At 39.7% G+C, this 19758-nt stretch overlaps 2 protein-coding genes across 2 annotated transcripts in view; both read left to right on the forward strand.

The window, feature by feature from the left end:
- LOC109847373 (DEAD-box ATP-dependent RNA helicase 48-like) overlaps window positions 1-11762 on the forward strand; it is a 35998-nt gene extending 24236 nt beyond the window's left edge. The window contains 2 exon segments of the mRNA XM_020416604.1: window positions 10247-10429; window positions 11294-11762. Of these exon segments, the coding sequence (XP_020272193.1) occupies window positions 10247-10429; window positions 11294-11524 (414 nt within the window). The 3' untranslated portion in view covers window positions 11525-11762.
- Window positions 12957-19530, forward strand: LOC109848908 (phosphomannomutase). Its single transcript, XM_020418630.1, has 12 exons — window positions 12957-13035; window positions 13123-13196; window positions 13289-13333; window positions 13428-13494; window positions 15717-15793; window positions 16730-16765; window positions 16841-16896; window positions 16974-17073; window positions 17173-17268; window positions 17353-17442; window positions 18282-18333; window positions 19281-19530. The coding sequence occupies exons 2-12, from the start codon at window positions 13128-13130 to the stop codon at window positions 19334-19336; spliced, it is 744 nt and encodes a 247-aa protein (XP_020274219.1). The 5' UTR covers window positions 12957-13035; window positions 13123-13127; the 3' UTR covers window positions 19337-19530.

Raw genomic sequence — 19758 nt, forward strand, 5'->3', positions numbered from 1 at the left:
GTTAAAATCAGACAAAAAAAAATATGTGATTGTGTTTAATTATTTTTTGGACTCCCCTTGCCAAAATTTCTGGCTTCGCCCAGTACATGAAGATAGTAATAATGTTCTAACATAGAGATTTCCGAAATGTTCTTTTGTATCCTCCTCTAATTTTTATCTTGTTATGTTCCTCTGTTTTTTATCTGAAAATTATAACTTCATCTTTCCTCCATTATTAAAATTCGTATGTTATAATTTCACATTACGCGGTAATTTGCATGTTAAATATAATCTTTGAGAAGTCTAATGGAATGTTTAGAGTGTTTGTTGGAAAATTTGTAGTGCAAGAAAATGAAGGAAAATTGATTTGTATTCCTTTAATCTCAGTTACAATTAGATTTCCTGATTACAAAAGAGAAGAGAATGATCTGGATTCTCCCCTTTGTTTAATTCTGGGTTCTTCACGGTGGCGATGGAGTGCCTCCCTCGAATGCTCGCGTTGAGTTTGCTCTCCGTTGACGATCCGACGTTTTACTTCACTGGAACGATGTCTTCTCCTCACGGTTTGACGCTGTGGAGAACTTACAAAGCAAGTTTTAGAACTCTGAATGAGTTTAGAAGAACTCTGTAAAAGAGTTGATTTGAACCAAAAATCGGTTAATAAGCCAAGGCCAGCAGAAAGCTCCGGTGGTCGATCTCCAAAGCTTCAGCAATTCCCCAAAAAGCCAGCGATCCCCCAAAGAGAGAGCCAAGATCTCTTCTTTTCTGTCCCAAAATCCAGGATCTAAACTCGGTTGAGTTTCGAGGTATTTATAGGGGATTAAGGGGGTGTAACCGCCTCCTTAATTTGCTCCTAAATGGGACTGAGTGGGGTGTAACCGCCCCCCTTAAACAGCTCCCCAAATCGTGGGGAAAACGGTTTTGAAACCGTTTAGTTCGTGCTTTGAACGAGTCAAAACGCCAAATTGGGCGTTCTGGGCCCGAACTCTGCGTTTTAGACATCAAAACGCGGAGTTAGGCCTGTTTTAGGCTGAAAACGCACAGTCAAAACGCGGAGTTAGGCCTGTTTTAGGCTGAAAACGCACAGGTCGCACAGTGTTGTGAACTCTGAAATGCAGAGCTGGGCTCTGCATGAACTCTGCGTTTTGAGTCCACGAACTCTGCGTTTTGACTCTGGAATGCAGCCACGACCTCTGCGTTTTGAGTCTGGAAAGCAATCATGACCTCTGCGTTTTGATGTTATAACACAAGGATGACATCTGCGTTTTGAGGTTATAACGCTGGTTCGACCCGTGCGTTTTGATGTTGCAACGCAGGTCCGACCCGTGCGTTTTGATGTTGCAACGCAGGTCCGACCCGTGCGTTTTGACTTGAAGAGACCGTCGATTTGTGGTCTCTTTTGCTAGAGCGTTGCAAAGACCGTTGTTGAGTGACCTTCGCCTTGGCTGCTCGAAAATATGAGAGTTGTCAGATTGTAACTCCCGATGTTGATTGTGAAGGCTATTGAACTAGAGCTTTCATCGGTTGTTGTGAAGGTCGTCAGATTATAACCTTTATCGATCTACGTGAAAGTCTTCGAATCTTCTGGAAGTCGTCAGATTGTAACTTCCATCATCGGTGTTTGATGGGGGATCAGCTATCTATTGTGATTATTGTAACTTCCATCATCGGTGTTTGATGGGGGATCAGCTATCTATTGTGATTTTTAGACAGCCTACAGAACCCCCTCTAAAGTTTTCGAAAGTTCGCGGTTGACTGAGACGAATTTTCGGAATACTTTGGATCTCAACTCTGATCTTGGAGCTGTTGATTCCTTATCGTAAGGGAGTTGTTCTCTGCACTCGCTTTAAAGACATCTTGGTTGAAGGGATTTGCCACGTATACCCGTGTGAAGGTATGCGTCATAATCCTGCTTCTGGAATGCGGGGGTGGACCCCTGTGTTTTGAACTTGAGATGCGAGTGTCACCCTTGCGTTTTAAATTTGGAACCCGGGTGTGACCTCGGCGTTTTGGTGTTTGCAACGCGGGTCTGACCTTGGCTTTTCGACTTGAGACTCGTAGGTGGCTCTCATGCATTTTCTGACTAAGTCTTTGAGACTTGTCTTTAGCTCATCTGTTTCAAGTCTTGGCTCACATCCATTAAGCTGATGAGCATGTAAACATGCATAGGATTTTTGGCAAACCGTCAGCCATCAACGGATTTGATAAGCCTTTACCGACTACCGTTTGAGTCGGGCTAGCATGTGAATTATCTAGGTTCGTTCCACATGTAACGTTGTGCTAAGAGAATGAACCCTCTTAGACTTGATGCTATGATTTTGAATACAAAGACTTTGTTATTTTGACGGGAAAAGACTAACCGGCAACGCGTGTTAGGCATAGACTTATCTCTAATTAGGGATCAAAATAAAATCCCCCATGCGTGTAAGACATGGATTTTAGCGTTATTAATAAAGACTTGTCACGATGTTGAATACGTGGGCTTTGCTATTTTCACGGGAATACGCTACCCGGCAGCATGTGTTAGATGCAGACTTATCTCTATTTAGGGATCAAGATAAAATCCCTCATGCGTATAAGGTATGGATTTTAGTGCTACGATGTTGAATACGTAGACTTTACCATATTGCGGGACAGTGTTTTCAAATGCGCGCGCCTCATTGCGCCTTACGATGCGGGGCGGTGGCGATGCGCCCCACATCTGATGCAGCAGCGCCTTTTGCGCCTCGCGTACATCCGTACTTTGTGTAGGATGCATGTAGTGCATTTCCTCATATAGTTTTTTTTGTTAACATTTCAATCGAGTCTTTATACTTGATATTCCATATCCCAAAAAACAAAATAAATCCATTGGGCTTTTTTAATAACCTTCAATTGAGGGCCATTACTAATCCTTAGTTTGGATATAAGTCTTGATTTAACATTTGATTTGAAAATTTATGAAATTTGCTACTATGTTGGGTGTTAGCATTAGAAATTAAGGCAATATATTGTGATTTTGTAGCAAGATATTATTTATCATAATATTTTTTAAGTAAATTCTAAAAATATGTTCTTTCGTGCTTGATTACATATATTGAAATATTATGTGTGTGGTGTGCGCCTCGCATCACTCGGGCGCGCGCATCGCGTTACGCCTTGCGCATGTGCGCGTAAAGATGCTTTGCGCCTCGCGCATTGAAAACACTGTTGCGGGAATGAACCACCCGACAACATGTTTTAGATGCAGACTTATCTCTAATTAGGGATCGAGATAAAGTCCCCCATGCGTGTAAGGCATGGATTTTGGTGTGATTAATAACAACCTGCCACGATGTTGAATACGTGGGCTTTTGTCTTTCTTACGGTCAAAGACTAACCGGCAACGCGTATTAGGCGTTGACTTATCCCTACTTAGGATTCAGGATAAAATTTCTCATACATGCAAGGTATGGATTCAGAGATTATTAATTTAATGATAATCACTGGCTACGATATTGAATACGTAGAATTTGTCACTGTTTCTTCCTGTGTTACTTGAAACACTGAAAGAAAGTTGGAAGCGCCAGAGGTGTAGTATTAACTTGACATAAATTTTTACTTAGAGTGAAATTCATAAATTTTCTTGGTTATCACTAGGATAATTTCAGAAAATCTTTAATCCACTGGGAATTTTATGATGAAAACTTGCTATTCTTGTTGAAAAAGGATTAACAACAGAAAATCTTTAATCCACTGGGAATTTTATGATGAAAACTTGCTATTCTTGTTGAAAAAGGATTAACAAGTTCATTGGAGAGGGTTTGACTGTTAGAGGTGTGATATTAACCTAACAGTATTTTATGGGCCTATCGCTCTATTGAAGAAAGTCGATAGGTTGATTTGGTGTTGTCAGAGGTGTGATGTTAACTTGACTGGAATTTGTGGACCTATCGCTCTATTGAGGAGAGTCGATAAGTGGATTGTGTTGTCAGAGGGTGATGTTAACTTGACGGGTTTGGACCTATCGCTCTATTGAGGAGAGTCGATAAGTGGATTGTGTCGTCAGAGGTGTGATGTTAACTAGACGGGAAAGATATTGCGATCGGGACAATTTTGTGAACGTATCGCTCTATTAAAGAGAGTCGATAAGTTGATTTTGTCATAGGTGTGATATTAACGTGACAGGAAGAATATTACGATCAGAGTAATTTTGAGGACCTATCGCTCTATTAGGGAGAGTCGATAAGTTGATTTGGTTGTCAGAGGTGTGATATTAACGTGACAGGAATTTGCTGCGATCGAGATAACTTTGTGGACTTATTATCCTATTGAAGAGAATTGATAAGTTGATTGGTTGTCAGAGGTTTGATATTAACGTGACAAGGATGTGTTGCGATTGGAGCAACTTTGAAGACTTATCATCCTGTTGAAGAGGATTGATAAGTGGGTTGTCAGAGGTATGGTGTTAACATGACAGGAATTTGCTACGATCGAGACAACTTTGTAGACTTATCATCCTATTGAAGAGGATTGATAAGTTGATTGGTTGTCAGAGGTTTGATATTAACGTGACAGGAATGTGTTGCGATTGGAGCAACTTTGAAGACTTATCATCCTGTTGAAGAGGATTGATAAGTGGGTTGTCAGAGGTATGGTGTTAACATGACAGGAATTTGTTGCGGTCAGAGCAACTCTGAGGACTTACAGAATTGATAAGTTGATTGGTTGTCAGAGGTGTTTTATTGAACATGACAAGAATTTGTGTACTTGTGACTTGCACAAGATTTTGGGAATTAGCGTCTCGTTGGGGAAACTTGCTAGGTGAGTTTATCACCAGAAGCGATGAATCACCAGAAGCGATGTATTTTGATACTTGTGATTTGAATAAGATTTTAAAGACTTAATGTCTTGTTGGGGAAGATTGCGATTTGAGCAATTTTAAGGACCTACCATCCTATAGTCAAGGATTGATAAATTGATTGTTGTCAGAGGTATATTGTTAACGTGATAAATTTGGAGTGATGCGAGTTGAATGCATACTCTGTGGGGATGATGATCGTCAGAAGTGTAATATTAACTCGACGATGTGAACATACTCTGTGGGGATGATGATCGTCAGAAGTGTAATATTAACTCGACGATGTGAAAGATTCGTTACTCTTAATCCAGTGGATTCCAAGTAACCAACCCCCAGTCTTGATTAAGACTTAGCAGGGGAATAAAAAGAGGTAGACAAGGCACATTGCCTAGTGGGACACTATCCATGAAGTCGGAATAGAAGCACATCACCTGGTAGGCCATTATCTGATGAGTTTGATTATCAGAGGTAACTGTTAATGTGATAGTTTTATGGACCCGCCATCCTATTGAAGAGGATTGACAGATTAATGGACTATCAGAGGTAGATGTTAACGTGATAGTTTTGTGGACCCGCCACCCTATTGAAGAGGATTAGCAGATTAATGGAATATCAGAGGTAGATGTTAACATGATAGTTTTGTGGACCCGCCATCCTATTGAAGAGGATTGGCAGATTGATTGACTATCAGAGGTAGATGTTAACGTGATAGTTTTGATAGATCCGCCATCCTATTTGAAGAGGATTAACAGATTGATTGACTATCAGAGGTAGATGTTAACGTGATAGTTTTGGTAGACCCGTCATCCTACTTGAAGAGGATTGACAGATTGACTATCAGAGGTAGATGTTAACGTGATAGTTTTGGTAGACCCGTCATCCTACTTAAAGAGGATTGGCAGATTGATTGACTATCAGAGGTAGATGTTAACGTGCTAGTTTTGATGGACCCGCCATCCTGTTTGAAGAGGATTGGCGGTGGAATTTGGAAGAAAACAGACTATCAGAGGTGATTATTAACGTAATAGTTTTGGTAGACTTCGTGGTTGATAGAGGTATTATATTAAACATGACAACTCAGAAAATTTATTACTCATAATCCAATGAACTACAAATAAACCAACCCCCAGTCTTGAACAAGTGTAAGAGGGAAAAAGGGTTGACATGACACATCGCCTAGTGGGCCACTATCCATTGAATTTGACTATCAGAGGTAATTGTTAACGTGATAGTTGTTGGACCCGTCATCTTACTGAAGGGGATAGGCTTCAGTGGCCGTAGTATCCCCTTCTGACTGAGAAGATTGGGCTTGGTCCGATTGCTCAGGTTGATCCTGCCTACTTTGTTCTTCAGCTCTGATCCTGGCAATAATCTTTTGAGTCTGTTCGCCTTAAGAGATTAGTTGTCTCCAGGAACGGTATTCTACAACCCTCAATTGTGCTAGAAGGTCGGTCTGTAAGTTGTGTCGACAGGTCTCCACTAAGGTAGATTGTGTCATACCAGTCGGACATCGCAGAACCATGTTTTGAAACCTTTTGACGAAGACTTTGACAGACTCCCTCTTCTTCTGCTTAGTGACGAGAAGGGTATGGATGGAGACTTATGTATCCTCTTCAAAGAATCTTGATAGGAAGTGCCTCTCTAGATCCGTCCACTTTTGGATACATCCCGCAGGCAGTTTCCTGAACCATTCAAAGGCAACTCCCTTGAGGGTGCCAATGAACAATAGAGCCAGTATGACGTCGTTTGATATCACATTCCCAGTCTGTGACTTGAAATGATAGATATGTTGATTCGGTGATCCCGTGTCGTCAAAAGTTTGTAGCGTCGGGACTTCGAACTTTGGAGGATAAGGGGCTGCATCCCATTCGGCAGGATAGGGCCGCACTACTCCCTCATCTTGAAGCTCGCTTCTGTTAGCAATGGCAGTGAGGCGGGCTTCCAATTCTTTTATTTTAGCAGACTGGAGATTTTGCTCGTTCTCAGTCTCTCTTCCTTCATCAGAGGAAGATTCTAGGTTGTGGGCTTCTTGGTCAGAAGCATCATCATCAACCACTTTTACCTTCTCTTTGCTTGTGTAAGGTCGGGATGAAGATGCTTTTCCTCTTCGGGAAAATTCTTGCCTAGGTGGCGAATCTGTCTTCTGAGATTTGGCCTTATCTGCGACGATTTGATTCATCAGGGCCAAGATTTCATTGATGGTCTCCTGCTGAGATTTGATCATGGCCTCCTGCTCATCAAGTCTCTTCGCGAGATCTTCATGGTTTTCCGTCATATAAGCGGAGCTCTCATGTTCAACAAAAGAGCTTGATGATTGGGATTCCGCAATGGCTGAGTGTTCATCATCGGAATTAGTTCCTCTAGCTAAACTCCGATAGTTGATAGGAGGAATGGCTCATGTTCGAGTCCGAGTGTATCGGTAGATTCCTTCAAACTCGTTAGCGATTTCTCTGACGGTCGGTGAACGACTTGTCTCAGAGTCATCGGAACTAGGACCTGAGGCTTTCCCTCTGTCGATCACATTGATAGTGACCCCAGGATACTCGGTCTCTAACGACTTCTTCCTATGCGAACGTCGTCGTTGGTTGAGCAAAGCAACGTTCGTTAATTGGTCGAACACCAATGTTTTGACCACATATGAGCAGCATTGACGTCCCGAGAAGACCGTAGGAATCAGTCGTTCACATTGGAATGAACGAATAACTTGTTGCATCGGTCTTTCTCTCGATATTAACTCTCTTAAATCTGTTATGAAGATTCGAGGAGAATTACCCACTGCTCGTGAGGTTTGAATTGGAACCCCCAGTCCATGATTGGACAGGACTGGCTCTTGGTGGTCATGAATCAGGTTGAGATGCCTTGAATCCATGAACTTCTTATATCCACCTCTCAATTTAGTCGCGCTACGCAGAGTATTCGGGGGTCTCGCTGCCCGGTCAGCGAGCCGGGGGTCCAGGGGGTGGCGCGCCCCTGGCCAGGGGGTCACCCCCCGGCGGGGTTCGGGGCAGCGTCCCAAAGCTCGACGGTATACACCAGGTTCTATATTAAAATTCATTACCCGAACGCCTGCCTGAGCTCCAGGTTGTGCTGGTGAAACGCAGTCCTGATATCTGCGTTTAGCTGAGGAAACGCAGTCCTGATGTCTGCGTTTAGCTGATGAAACGCAGTCTTGAAATCTGCGTTTTGATTCTGAAACGCACTTCTGAGAGTTACGTTCAGTTTGTGGAACGCACTCCTGAGGGTTGCGTTTTGGTTCTGGGACGCACTCCTGAGAGTTGCGTTCAGCCAGATCAACGTAGTTTTGAGGTCTGCGTTTTGATGTTGGAACGCGCCTCTGAGGGTTGCATTCTATCTGGGAAACGCACATCTGAGGGCTGCGTTTAGTTTGGCTTATGCAGAGCTCATGTTGAGGCTCGCAAACACGGAGTTCGCGTTGATTGGAGGATCGGTTTTTTTTGAGTTGTGCCGAAGTCGAGTCTTCTCCTTTAGAGAGGGGACTGTATGAACAGTGCAACCCCCATGAGAGATAGTCTTTAGATGAGTTGGTCACAACTGGAGCTTTAGTCTCCTTGGAAACTTTGTGGATCTTGCGCATAGCCTTGGAACTAAGGGATCCGGAGGAGAGGGCCTTCTCAAACTTGGCTTGATCAAACTCTACCACGAGAGTTTTGACCCTAAGGGATCCGGAGGAGAGGGCCTTCTCAAACTTGGCTTGATCAAACTCTACCACGAGAGTTTTGACCGTTGTTCCAGCGAGGTTAACGTCGGATTGCACCACCACTTCTTCATCAGAGAAGCTAGTCCCCAGCAGAGTCGTCATTTTTTGTTTGTTGGAAAATTTGTAGTGCAAGAAAATGAAAAAAAATTGATTTGTATTCCTTTAATCTCAGTTACAATTGGATTTTCTGATTACAAAAGAGAAGAGAATCTGGATTCTCCCTTTTGTTTAATTCTGGGTTCTTCACGGTGGCGATGGAGTGCCTCCCTCAAATGCTCGCGTCGAGTTTGCTTTCCCTTGACGATTCGACGTTTTACTTCACTGGAACGATGTCTTCTCCTCACGGTTTGACGCTGTGGAGAACTTGCAAAGCAAGTTTTAGAACTCTGAATGAGTTTAGAAGAACTCTGTAAAAGAGTTGATTTGAACCGAAAATCGGTTAATAAGCCAAGGCCAGCAGAAAGCTCCGGTGGTCGATCTCCAAAGCTTCAGCAATTCCCCAAAAAGCCAGCGATCCCCCAAAGAGAGAGAGCCAAGATCTCTTCTTTTTTGCCCCAAAATCCAGGATCCGAACTCAGTTGAGTTTCGAGGTATTTATAGGAGATTAAGGGGGTGTAACCGCCCCCTTAATTTGCTACTAAATGGGACTGAGCGGGGTGTAACCGCCCCCCTTAAACAGCTCCCCAAATCGTGGGGAAAACGGTTTTGAAACCGTTCAGTTCGTGCTTTGAACGAGTCAAAACGCCAATCTGGGCGTTTTGGGCCCGAACTCTGCGTTTTAGACATCAAAACGCGGAGTTAGGCCTGTTTTAGGCTGAAAACGCACAGGTCGCACAGTGTTGTGAACTCTGAAACGCAGAAATGGGCTCTGCATGAACTCTGCGTTTTGAGTCCACGAACTCTGCGTTTTGACTCTGGAATGCAGCCACGACCTCTGCGTTTTGAGTCTGGAACGCAATCATGACCTCTGCGTTTTGATGTTATAACACAAGGATAACCTCTGTATTTTGAGGTTATAACGCTGGTTCGACCCGTGCGTTTTGATGTTGCAACGCAGGTCCGACCCGTGCGTTTTGATGTTGCAACGCAGGTCCGACCCGTGCGTTTTGACTTGAAGAGACCGTCGATTTGTAGTCTCTTTTGCTAGAGCATTGCAAAGACCGTTGTTGAGTGACCTTCGTCTTGACTGCTCGAAAATATGAGAGTTGTCAGATTGTAACTCCCGATGTTGATTGTGAAGGCGGTTGAACTAGAGCTTTTATCGGTTGTTGTGAAGGTCGTCAGATTATAACCTTCATCGATCTACGTGAAAGTCTTCAAATTATAGCCTTCTGGAAGTCGTCGGATTGTAACTTTCATCATCGGTGTTTGATGGGGGATCAGCTATCTATTGTGATTTTTAGACAGCCTACATAGAGCAACCACTATAAGATTATTTTCATGCCATTATTATTCTGTTTCTGTTTCTTTTTTACTCTCTTTTGGTATGCGTTTTATGCCTCCATAAGTTCATGGTTTGTTGTACTTTTTCTGGTTAAAATATAGAGATGAATCTTCATGATGTGGTAAAAACGACATATTGGTTACATTGTCTGTAACATAATTGTAACTGATCACCAAAATTTTTTTCTCTGCACATGTCGGTATATCATATTCGGGATACATGTGAACATGCTATAAGTTAAGTTTGCTGTCATAACAATAACAAAGTTATTACTAATGACACTCAGGTTGGAATTCCTTCTGATCGTGAACAATACATACATCGACTTGGAAGAACGGGACGCGAAGGCAAAGATGGTAAAGGCATTTTATTGCTTGCACCATGGGAAGAATATTTCATGCAAGAGATGAAAGATCTCCCTATAGAGAAGCATCCTCCACCTGAGATGGATTCGGTTATAAAGCAAAAGGTAAGCGAAGCTCCTTACGTCGTCATGTTTGCAGAACTAGATCGATCCTTTCTATGCTAGTCTGTCATATGATGTATTTCCATCATACTAAGTTTATCTTACTATCTTCATATATTTTGCAAATTTTGAAATTACCTTCTGTCATATGATGTATTTCCATCATACTAAGTTTATATTACTATCTTCATATATTTTGCAATTTTTGAAATTACCTTCGAGAGCATTGGTTTGCAATATGACAAGTAGTTAAATACCTTCGTATCATAACTATCCTTGCCTTGTACTCGGATTCAAATACACAGTTTGTGGCACTAAGCTCAGCTCACTAGTCAGTTCTATTTCTAGCATTTTGTTGAGAAGATCACCTTAATTGTGTTACTGAGCTCGTATATCAGCAGTCATTTTTTTTTTAATATTGAAAAGTAAGCATACCATAGCGCTATGTCAGGTTTTCATTTTCTTGAATTGTAATAATTATTATGAATTATAGCATCGAGCTATAGAGTTTCATCAACCAATTCCGAATCCTTTTTCTGTTGACAGCCATTATACATGTGATTAATTTTTGGTGCAAATTTTTTTTTTGGAAAACCCCTTCTAACAGAACTTATTCCTGTGATTTGGCCCTTTTCTCGAGGACCTAACCAGATAGATGTGTGTTATGGAGACTTAACTATACCCCTTTTTTTGTTTGGTGCTTCTCGTGGGGCCTAAACCATATTTTACCTGTACTATGATACTAACACGTTAAAAAAGCACAATCATATGAAGATACATATTGACATCGTGAAATTATTCACGTCACTTGGCTCATGCATGAAACTATTATGTAATATGACTTCTGTGTTTCCTTTTCCTATGAAGGTGGAGGAATCTATTGGAAAAGTAGATACAAGCATCAAGGAAGCGGCATATCATGCATGGCTCGGATACTATAATTCGATTAGCGATATAGGAAGAGATAAAACTTTGCTTGCCGATCTTGCAAATAAATTTTGTCATTCAATTGGTTTGGAGAAGCCACCTTCTCTTTACAGGAAAACAGCACTGAAGATGGGGTTGAAGGATGTACCTGGTATTCGAATAAGGAAGTAAAAACTATTTATAAGAGACAAATTGTTCTTCGCTTTCAAGCTCGGGATTAAGAATTTGCAATTTACAGGACTACAGTAGCAAAGAATATGTACAGTAGCAGTAATGTCCTCGGTTGAGGAGTTAATTCTTGTAAATCCTGCCTCTAGTGAATGCAGGTATCAGAAAATGACGTGGGAAATTAATTTTGAATATACAGGGATGTATTCATGCAAATTTATTCCATGGCGTATTTAGTTCACAGTACACGTGCAACGTGTAATTTATGGGTACTTGCTGTACTCTAATTAATTTGCCTTGGACACGAATCCGCAAGAAAAGTTGGACTCAAATTAGTGAAGAAAAACACCAGAAGAGCATTTTCCATCTGCGTTACTTGATTCCAGCTAAGATTTTGAGGGTGCGACATCAAATTCTGCTGTGCATTTATTCACTTTAATTTTTTTCGTTTATTAAAATTTTGCCGCTTGCACGGAGCTTTCCGCACAACTACGGATCAAATTGCTTTCCGGGACCGCAAGAAGCAAGCGTGCGATCCCAGACATCAATTTCCCTGCGATCGTAGCAGGATCCTATGCGTCTGAAGTTGATCCGACCCGGATCCAAACCCGAACCCGGCGGGGAATAACCCCTCGCCATCCCTAAACGTTGTTAGGATATGATCCTACTGATCAAATCAAATCACCGAACAAGTTCAACGTCACATGTACGTTCTTCGTCTACGTGGGTGCCACGATTCGAATCATATTAGCACGATAGACACTCTGAAACCATCAGGTCCTAAAGCACACCATATGATATCAAATCACAACGATTAACAGAGGGGGTCTAATTGTGGAAAAAACTCACCATCACGAATGAAAAATTTTCTAAGGACCTAAAATATGGGATCAATATGAGGGACATGTGAGGTGTCCCTTTCCTATTGCATAATAAGCTGGTCATCATTAATGATGGTCAGCTCATTATGCAATAGGAGGGGACACATCACATGCTTCACTGTTGGTCCCATATTTTGGGCAACTGTAGCAAAACTTATCACCAATAGACTAACTCGAGATATGAGAACTCAGTTTTCGTTCTACGTACATTTCTAGTCTCAGATCTCGATTTTAATACATACTCGAGTCACTAACTTGGGCTTGAGCATCAAATGACGATCAAACCCGCCCCCACACGACACGCTCTGTCTATGCGCGCAAAGAGTAGCAACAACTTGTACCAGTCTAGTCTTCATCATCAGCCTATCTATCTAGATTATAATAATAATATATTTACTTTCGGATCCGGATCCGGATTGTGACGCGGGCACCAAAACAAAGGCGCCTTCCACGTGCGGCACGGCACGTACGTTTCGAAGATCAAGCATGCTCCTTCCAACTGTCATCCTCTCTTTCCACGTGGCCCCATCTCGACCGTTTAAAATCCCCTATAAATTCGACCGACGCATCTCTCCGATTTCAATTTCGATCTCTAGATCTGCGGCCTCTCCTCGGAAAATCTCAGCAAAAGGGGTAAAAATCTTCAACCTTCGTCTACGAAAATCTCGGAATTGTTGACAGATTAGTGATGGATTGATGAGAATTTTTTTTTTTTGACAGTGAGAATGGCGGGAAGGACGCCTGGGCTGATCGCGTTGTTCGACGTCGATGGGACCCTCACCGTCCCGAGAAATGTTCGGAAAATCCCTATTTTTAAAGGAAAATTCTGATTCGTTTGAGATTACTAACATAGGTTCTTGTGATTTGTTTGTATATCTGTTGTTAGGTTGTGAGCCAGAAAATGTTGGAGTTCATGAAAGAACTCCGGAAGGTACAGCAGTATCATTGAATCGCAGCTGTGTTTTTAAGTAAATTTTTTTAATAGGGAGTTTTGAGAAAATCCCCCCCCACCTTTTTTGTGGCAGGTTATAACAGTGGGTGTAGTTGGAGGATCTGATCTTGCAAAGATCTCGGAACAGCTGGGGAAGTCAGGTGTGATTACTTCTTAGAAAGTATGCAGTGGTGATCTTCAGAATGGAATGTTGTTTTCATGTTATTCCCCGGTCAGAACTTGATCTCGCGGATATTAAGTGTAGAATGGTGATGGTTGTTAGAGTATAAACATCCATCGCTGTAACTTCGGATTTTACGAGATCAGAGCAATCTAGGTTCAAATTCCATTGGCCAAGCCCAGGTTTCAGCCATGGAAAGAGCGCTCAACCTGCGGGGATATGTTAGAATATAAAATTATCGGTATTCTTATGTGTACGGCTATCCTTTTTGCAGATTTATCCCCTACATATGCATATTTGCCAATTTACCCTATCACATTTTTGATTTTTATACTCCTTGTTAGAGTATAAGAATAAGATGGATAGTATTAGAGCAATCTAGGTTCATATCCTTCTGGCCTCAAACTTTAAAGTGGATTTAAAAATACGTTTCCGTAATACCATGTTTTAGCCCATAAAAGGGCGCTCCATCTGGGAGGGCATATTGGAAGATAAACTTATATCCCTCAATCCTCACCATAACTTCCGGGTTTTGGTGTGCATGGCAAGAGTCCTTTGACACTCCTCATTTGACACCGTTAAAATCATCGGGGTCAGAGAATATGCAGATTTGAAGGGTAAAATCTGCAAATAGGGTAGATTTAGGAGGTATATAGGCAAAAAATCCTTATTCTTTTAAATAGGGAGGGGTATTTTTGTCATTTTATCTCTTATCGGTTGAGATTTAACATTGCTAAAGGAGAAGTGTATTTAAGTCAATTTGGAAAAAGTGTGGGGTTAAACTAATAAGTCTTCAGATTTGGATGGTAAATTTGCGAATAAGATAAAGTTCGTGGCTTATAGGTAAATAATTTATACCCCTTAACCCACACGACTTTGGAGGTTTAGTGTAGTGGAAGGGCTTTAAGGTCGATTTTGAATTTTTAATGTATGAGTTTGTTCCACTTCATATCTTATTTGGTAGTGGACTAGTACCCACCCCAAATCACAATCGTCCATTCTTGTCAAGAATGGTTATGATTTATTCCAAATATAATAGCATTGTATTCCCAAGAACTTCACGTATTCCCTATTTTAATAAAGATAAATTATGATCGTCTTTAAATGATAAACAGTTGTCATTGAAGTAGTGGACTCTGCTGCTATCTGCACCAGGGAGAAGCTAAACCTTGAAAAGATTTGTTTTACAAGGTCGAAATAATAGGTACTATTTATATCCATTTGGTTCTAATGTTCTAGTCTGAAAAGTTTATTGTGTTTTCTTAATAAGCTATGTTGACTGGGTACTTAATCTGAAGCCTTACCCGTACCCGACACATACCCATACCCCTGTACCTAAATGCCTTGGACGCTCCTTGCATATATTCATACATTTATTTGGGTGTGTAATCAATTATACAATACATGTTTTAATTTAAAACACTTTTCATACATTTTTTGGACATATATCCTACACTTCACTTCCACTTCTTGAAACTTGTTGGACATAGATCGGGCTCCGAATTATGATTTTGGACGATCGTCTGGATGTCTAGGTCAAAAACTAGTAATTTTCCAATTTAGATTCCACATAATAAAGGAAACATAAAAATGTTATAGGAATTTTAGTTCTCATCTTTGTTCTCACATAAATTATTAACTCCAATATATAATATATGCGTATATAAATATTTATATAGCCATGTCCCGGTACCCTACCTTTTCCAAATTTTCCGTGCCTGTACCCGTACACATGCAACATGGTTAATAGGGGATATAGGAACAACAGTGTGCTGAAAGTTGAGTTTCGATGTTAAGCAACATTGTATCGCTACTAGGACAGTATGTTGAGACCTAAGGCAAGTTAGAGTTGATCCTGGCCGCTATTAGGACTTTCCTGACATGACCCAAGCCACTAGTGTGAATTTTGGATTGTTATAGAACGAAGTTGGTGGAGTTACATGATTTTGTCAACCAAAAAGTTGAACTAGTATAGTTAATATCTAAGTTACTCGTAGTATTGCTCTTTGAGAGGGATCAGATCAATGCATTTATAATTACTGGCCCAGTCTTTCATTTTGGTTGGAGGGATTCCAAGTAGCATACGTGTGCTTTTAAGCTTTCATAATCAGTATTCCCACAATATTTCTATTAGGGAATATTCTGTATGTTCCTTATTTTGTTCAGGAGGTATAAAACATGATAATGTGCTTTATTGTGCAGTCATCACTGACTATGATTATGTATTTGCGGAAAATGGTCTTGTTGCTTACAAGAATGGTAAACTCATCGGCACACAGGTAATCTGCAATTTCTGGAGTTGAATATTGCTATATTAGCTTCCAGGGGTCTTTCAGATGAATTTAAGCTGATTTGGTTTGTCAATTGGAGAGATTGAATTAATTTTCATAAAACAAAAGAGACCAAGTGGAGCTGAGGAAATATTTTATTGGAATATCCTTCTCATTTCTTTAACTATCGGTATATTAGTCTTTGTAAACATTTTTAGCTAGTTGATGGCTAATCTATACATTCAACTTATAAAATCAATAGAACATCATAGGATGTTGTACACTGACATCACAAACCAAAGGGTATTTGGCATGCATTCCTAAATCATCATTTCTGTACTTTTGGAATTTAATTGATTTTTGTTAGATAGATCTTATGTGATAAAATCTGCCATTGCAAGAATTTCACCTAGAAATTCTATAATGTTAGTAAGTAGATGTAAATTAAGCTACTAAAGATGTCTTTGCTATGGAATAGTTAAGGAACTTAGTTGGAGGTTCAGTAGTAATATAAAGTTGCGCTAGTGTCAACCTAGAGTAATTATTTGAGGAAGAAGGTTTGCTAGCTGGAAGACCTCATGTGCTTTCCTTTGATCTTTATTCCATGTCGAAGATATAAAATGTATGGCTGATTGGCTGATAAGTATCTATGATATGTTCATCGCTATTTCTTTTTTTTCTAGTTATGAGCCATTACTTTAGAAATGATAATCTAGGTACTGAGGGATGAGTGTCGCCATTATTGTCAAAAGAAACTGTGAGCTTGTTGTTTGAAACCATGCACATAGATGACATTTATGCATGATATCCCTTTTATTATTATATATCTACTTTAATCAAAAGTCTATTTATAAAAATTTCATGGCTAGTTCATCCTTTTTCTCTGATGAATATACCATTTTTGTATGTCCTGATAGAAATCAAAATCTTTCCTCCATTTTGCAGAGCTTGAAATCATTCCTTGGAGACGACAAACTCAAGGTCTGATATTTTTTACAACTTTTTCTTGCACCATGTGTATGTAGAATATTTCTAAATACAGTAAATTTGGTGCAGGAATTAATTAACTTTACTCTTCATTATATTGCTGACCTGGATATCGCAATAAAAAGGTGAGCAATATCTTTGTTTTGCTAGTTAAATTTCTTCTTTAGGCTATCAGCTACAAGTTCATGTTGTTATCTCTTAGGGGGACATTCATTGAGTTCCGCAGCGGAATGCTAAATGTTTCACCAATAGGGCGGAACTGTAGTCAAGAGGAGAGGGATGAGTTTGAAAAGTATGACAAGGTATGTATCTACTTTCCCAATTAACTGAGTTATTTGCATCTTTGATTAAAAGGATGCATTATACAATTAGTTTAATGTTAAAAATTGAAATAATTTCAGGTTCATAACGTGAGGGCAAAGATGGTCTCTGTGCTACGTGAAAAGTTTGCACATTTGAATCTAACATTTTCCATTGGAGGACAGATTAGTTTTGATGTATGTTTTTGTTAGTAATCATGTTCTTGGAGTATTGTAATCAGTCAATAATCTATTCTAATCTGGCTTTGGTTCTTATTGTAGGTGTTTCCACAAGGCTGGGACAAGACCTACTGTTTGAGGTACCTTGATGACTTCCAGGAGATCCATTTCTTTGGGGACAAAACCTACAAGGTAATATGAGCATTATTGTGTTCATCTGTGCTTCATATCGGACATAGAGAAAGTTTAAATAGTAAATTATTTTAATATATGTAAATTAGAAGTGGATCAAAATTACGTACTAGATTCTCTCTCCTATTCTTCATCACATACTTCAGAGAAATATTAAAGTGTACTACAGATGGAAGTGGCCAAATATAGATACTAGATGTGCTAATTTTATAGGAATATTTTCTAGAACCTTAAATCATTCTTGCTGCAGGATACTTTGATTATAGTTGATACACGTTAAAGCTTCAACTCTTGACTATGGAACATTTTTCACTTAATGATCTTTAGTAGTAGTGTCGAAGGTCCAACATGCCTCAAGTCATGATGCTTCAGCTGGTTGGTCTGCTTATTATTTATAATGATCTGTCCTTAATTAGGAGTTATTTCAGTTCAATGGTCCTTTGTGGAATGCAATCTCTTATCAACTGAACTAAAAAATTAATGAAAGAAGAATATAAGGGATACACACACACACACACACACACACACACACACACACACACAAAGTCTGTTGTTTTATCACTAACATGGTTCTATTATGTGGTCTCTATATGTTGTATTTGTCAGGTTAGTTTCCGTCCCTCACATATTTTTTGAGGTTGGATCATTTCTTACGTGTCAAATTATGTACAAATTGTTAACATGGAAAGTTTTCCTTTACTTGTATTCCAATTCGATATTAGTATCTAAATTTATAAAGCTTCTATATAGCTCTCAAAAATGGTCTAACTGGTCTGAATTCAATGATTTCCAAGTTTGTTCCTTGGTAAATAAATTGACAAGCCTCTTTTTATGTACAGGGAGGGAATGACCATGAGATCTTTGAATCTGAACAAACAGTGGGCCATACAGGTATCCTCTACTATAACATAAAGTACTTCTTTTTTACTGTTTTTTACTGTGTGCATGTACAAGGCTTTCTAACATGTATCTAAACATAAATCAGATGGAGATGGTTGATGGCACTTACTATGGTCAATCACTGTCACTTTTTTTCTAGCTTGGATTTAGGTTGCAAGTCCAAAACTAGCGTTGTTTTCATCCATTTTACAAAGTAGATTCTCGCTAGGTATAGTAATGAAATGGGAAGCCAAACCTTCATGTAACTTTCAACCGAATGTCATGTGAATAATGACATGGGTAAAAAACTAGCTTTTAAGCTCAAGCAAAATATAGAGAGATTGCAGCACAGGCCCTTAAAGCTGTATGATATTAGATAAGCATGTCTGATACACGTATATGTGTATTTCTAGAATCTCTGCATGTCGCCATGTCATGTCCACATAATTATGTCAAGAGCAATATTTGAAGAAACTATGCTATAATCAGACATCCCTATTGCTTAACTCCATTAGTGAATCATTTATTGATAAAGCTGTCTGCTGAAAGTATATGACAACTTGTTGGTTCAGTTATTTAAAGAACACTATGAAGCCTCTATGCGCTTAACCAGGAAGGCTTTAACGTTCTCGGTAACCTGATCATTTTTTTTAAGTAACTGAGTTTGCAGCTGTGCCATGCCCACCAATTTGTGGTTTTCAATAGTTCATGTTTTTGTCATTTTTTCATTTATGGCTGTTTTATGTCATATAGCTGTTCATAGTGGTTAACTCTATGGAGGAGATAGTTGTTAACGGTACAGAACGGAGCGAAAGAATAAGATTTCATGTAGCTTATCCGGAAATTTGGGATAAGGATTTGTTGTTGTACAAATTTCTGCTCCATTAAGATTGAACTCTTATGTACTTTTATTGTTATGGTTATAGTTCTGATCATATATTTATCACGTCTTCTTGCAGTAACAAGCCCAGAGGACACAGCAGAACAATGCAAATCTCTCTTCTTGCCCAAATAAACTGGAGGTGATTAAAATTGTACCAATATTAATGGCATATTATTCATCTTTCCAACTGATGAAGACGGGAGAAGAAAAAATTTATACATTGCAGTAGCATTTACAAGTGTTAATTTTGTTCATTTATCCATCTGTAAGCTGAATATTTACGTATTTATTAGAAATAAAAGACTGGAGGTATTTGTTCATGGCTATTTTCTGAGAAAACCGCCGAGTATTTCTTCTTTTTATGAGTTTGTTTATATAATTGTATATCCAATCTGTCCTATTCACATATTTTTGAAAGTGGAATTCTAGATTGTTTGGTTAGCAGAAAATCCTTTTGTACGATTGACGTTGTTACGGAGAATAGGTTCAACACTTCGCTATATTGTAGTAGTTTAATAGTAGCGTAGTCTACTCTTTTTGAATGTCATGTGTGC

The sequence above is a fragment of the Asparagus officinalis genome, chromosome 7, assembly GCF_001876935.1.
Source record: "Asparagus officinalis chromosome 7, Aspof.V1, whole genome shotgun sequence".
NCBI classification, from domain to species: Eukaryota; Viridiplantae; Streptophyta; class Magnoliopsida; order Asparagales; family Asparagaceae; genus Asparagus; species Asparagus officinalis.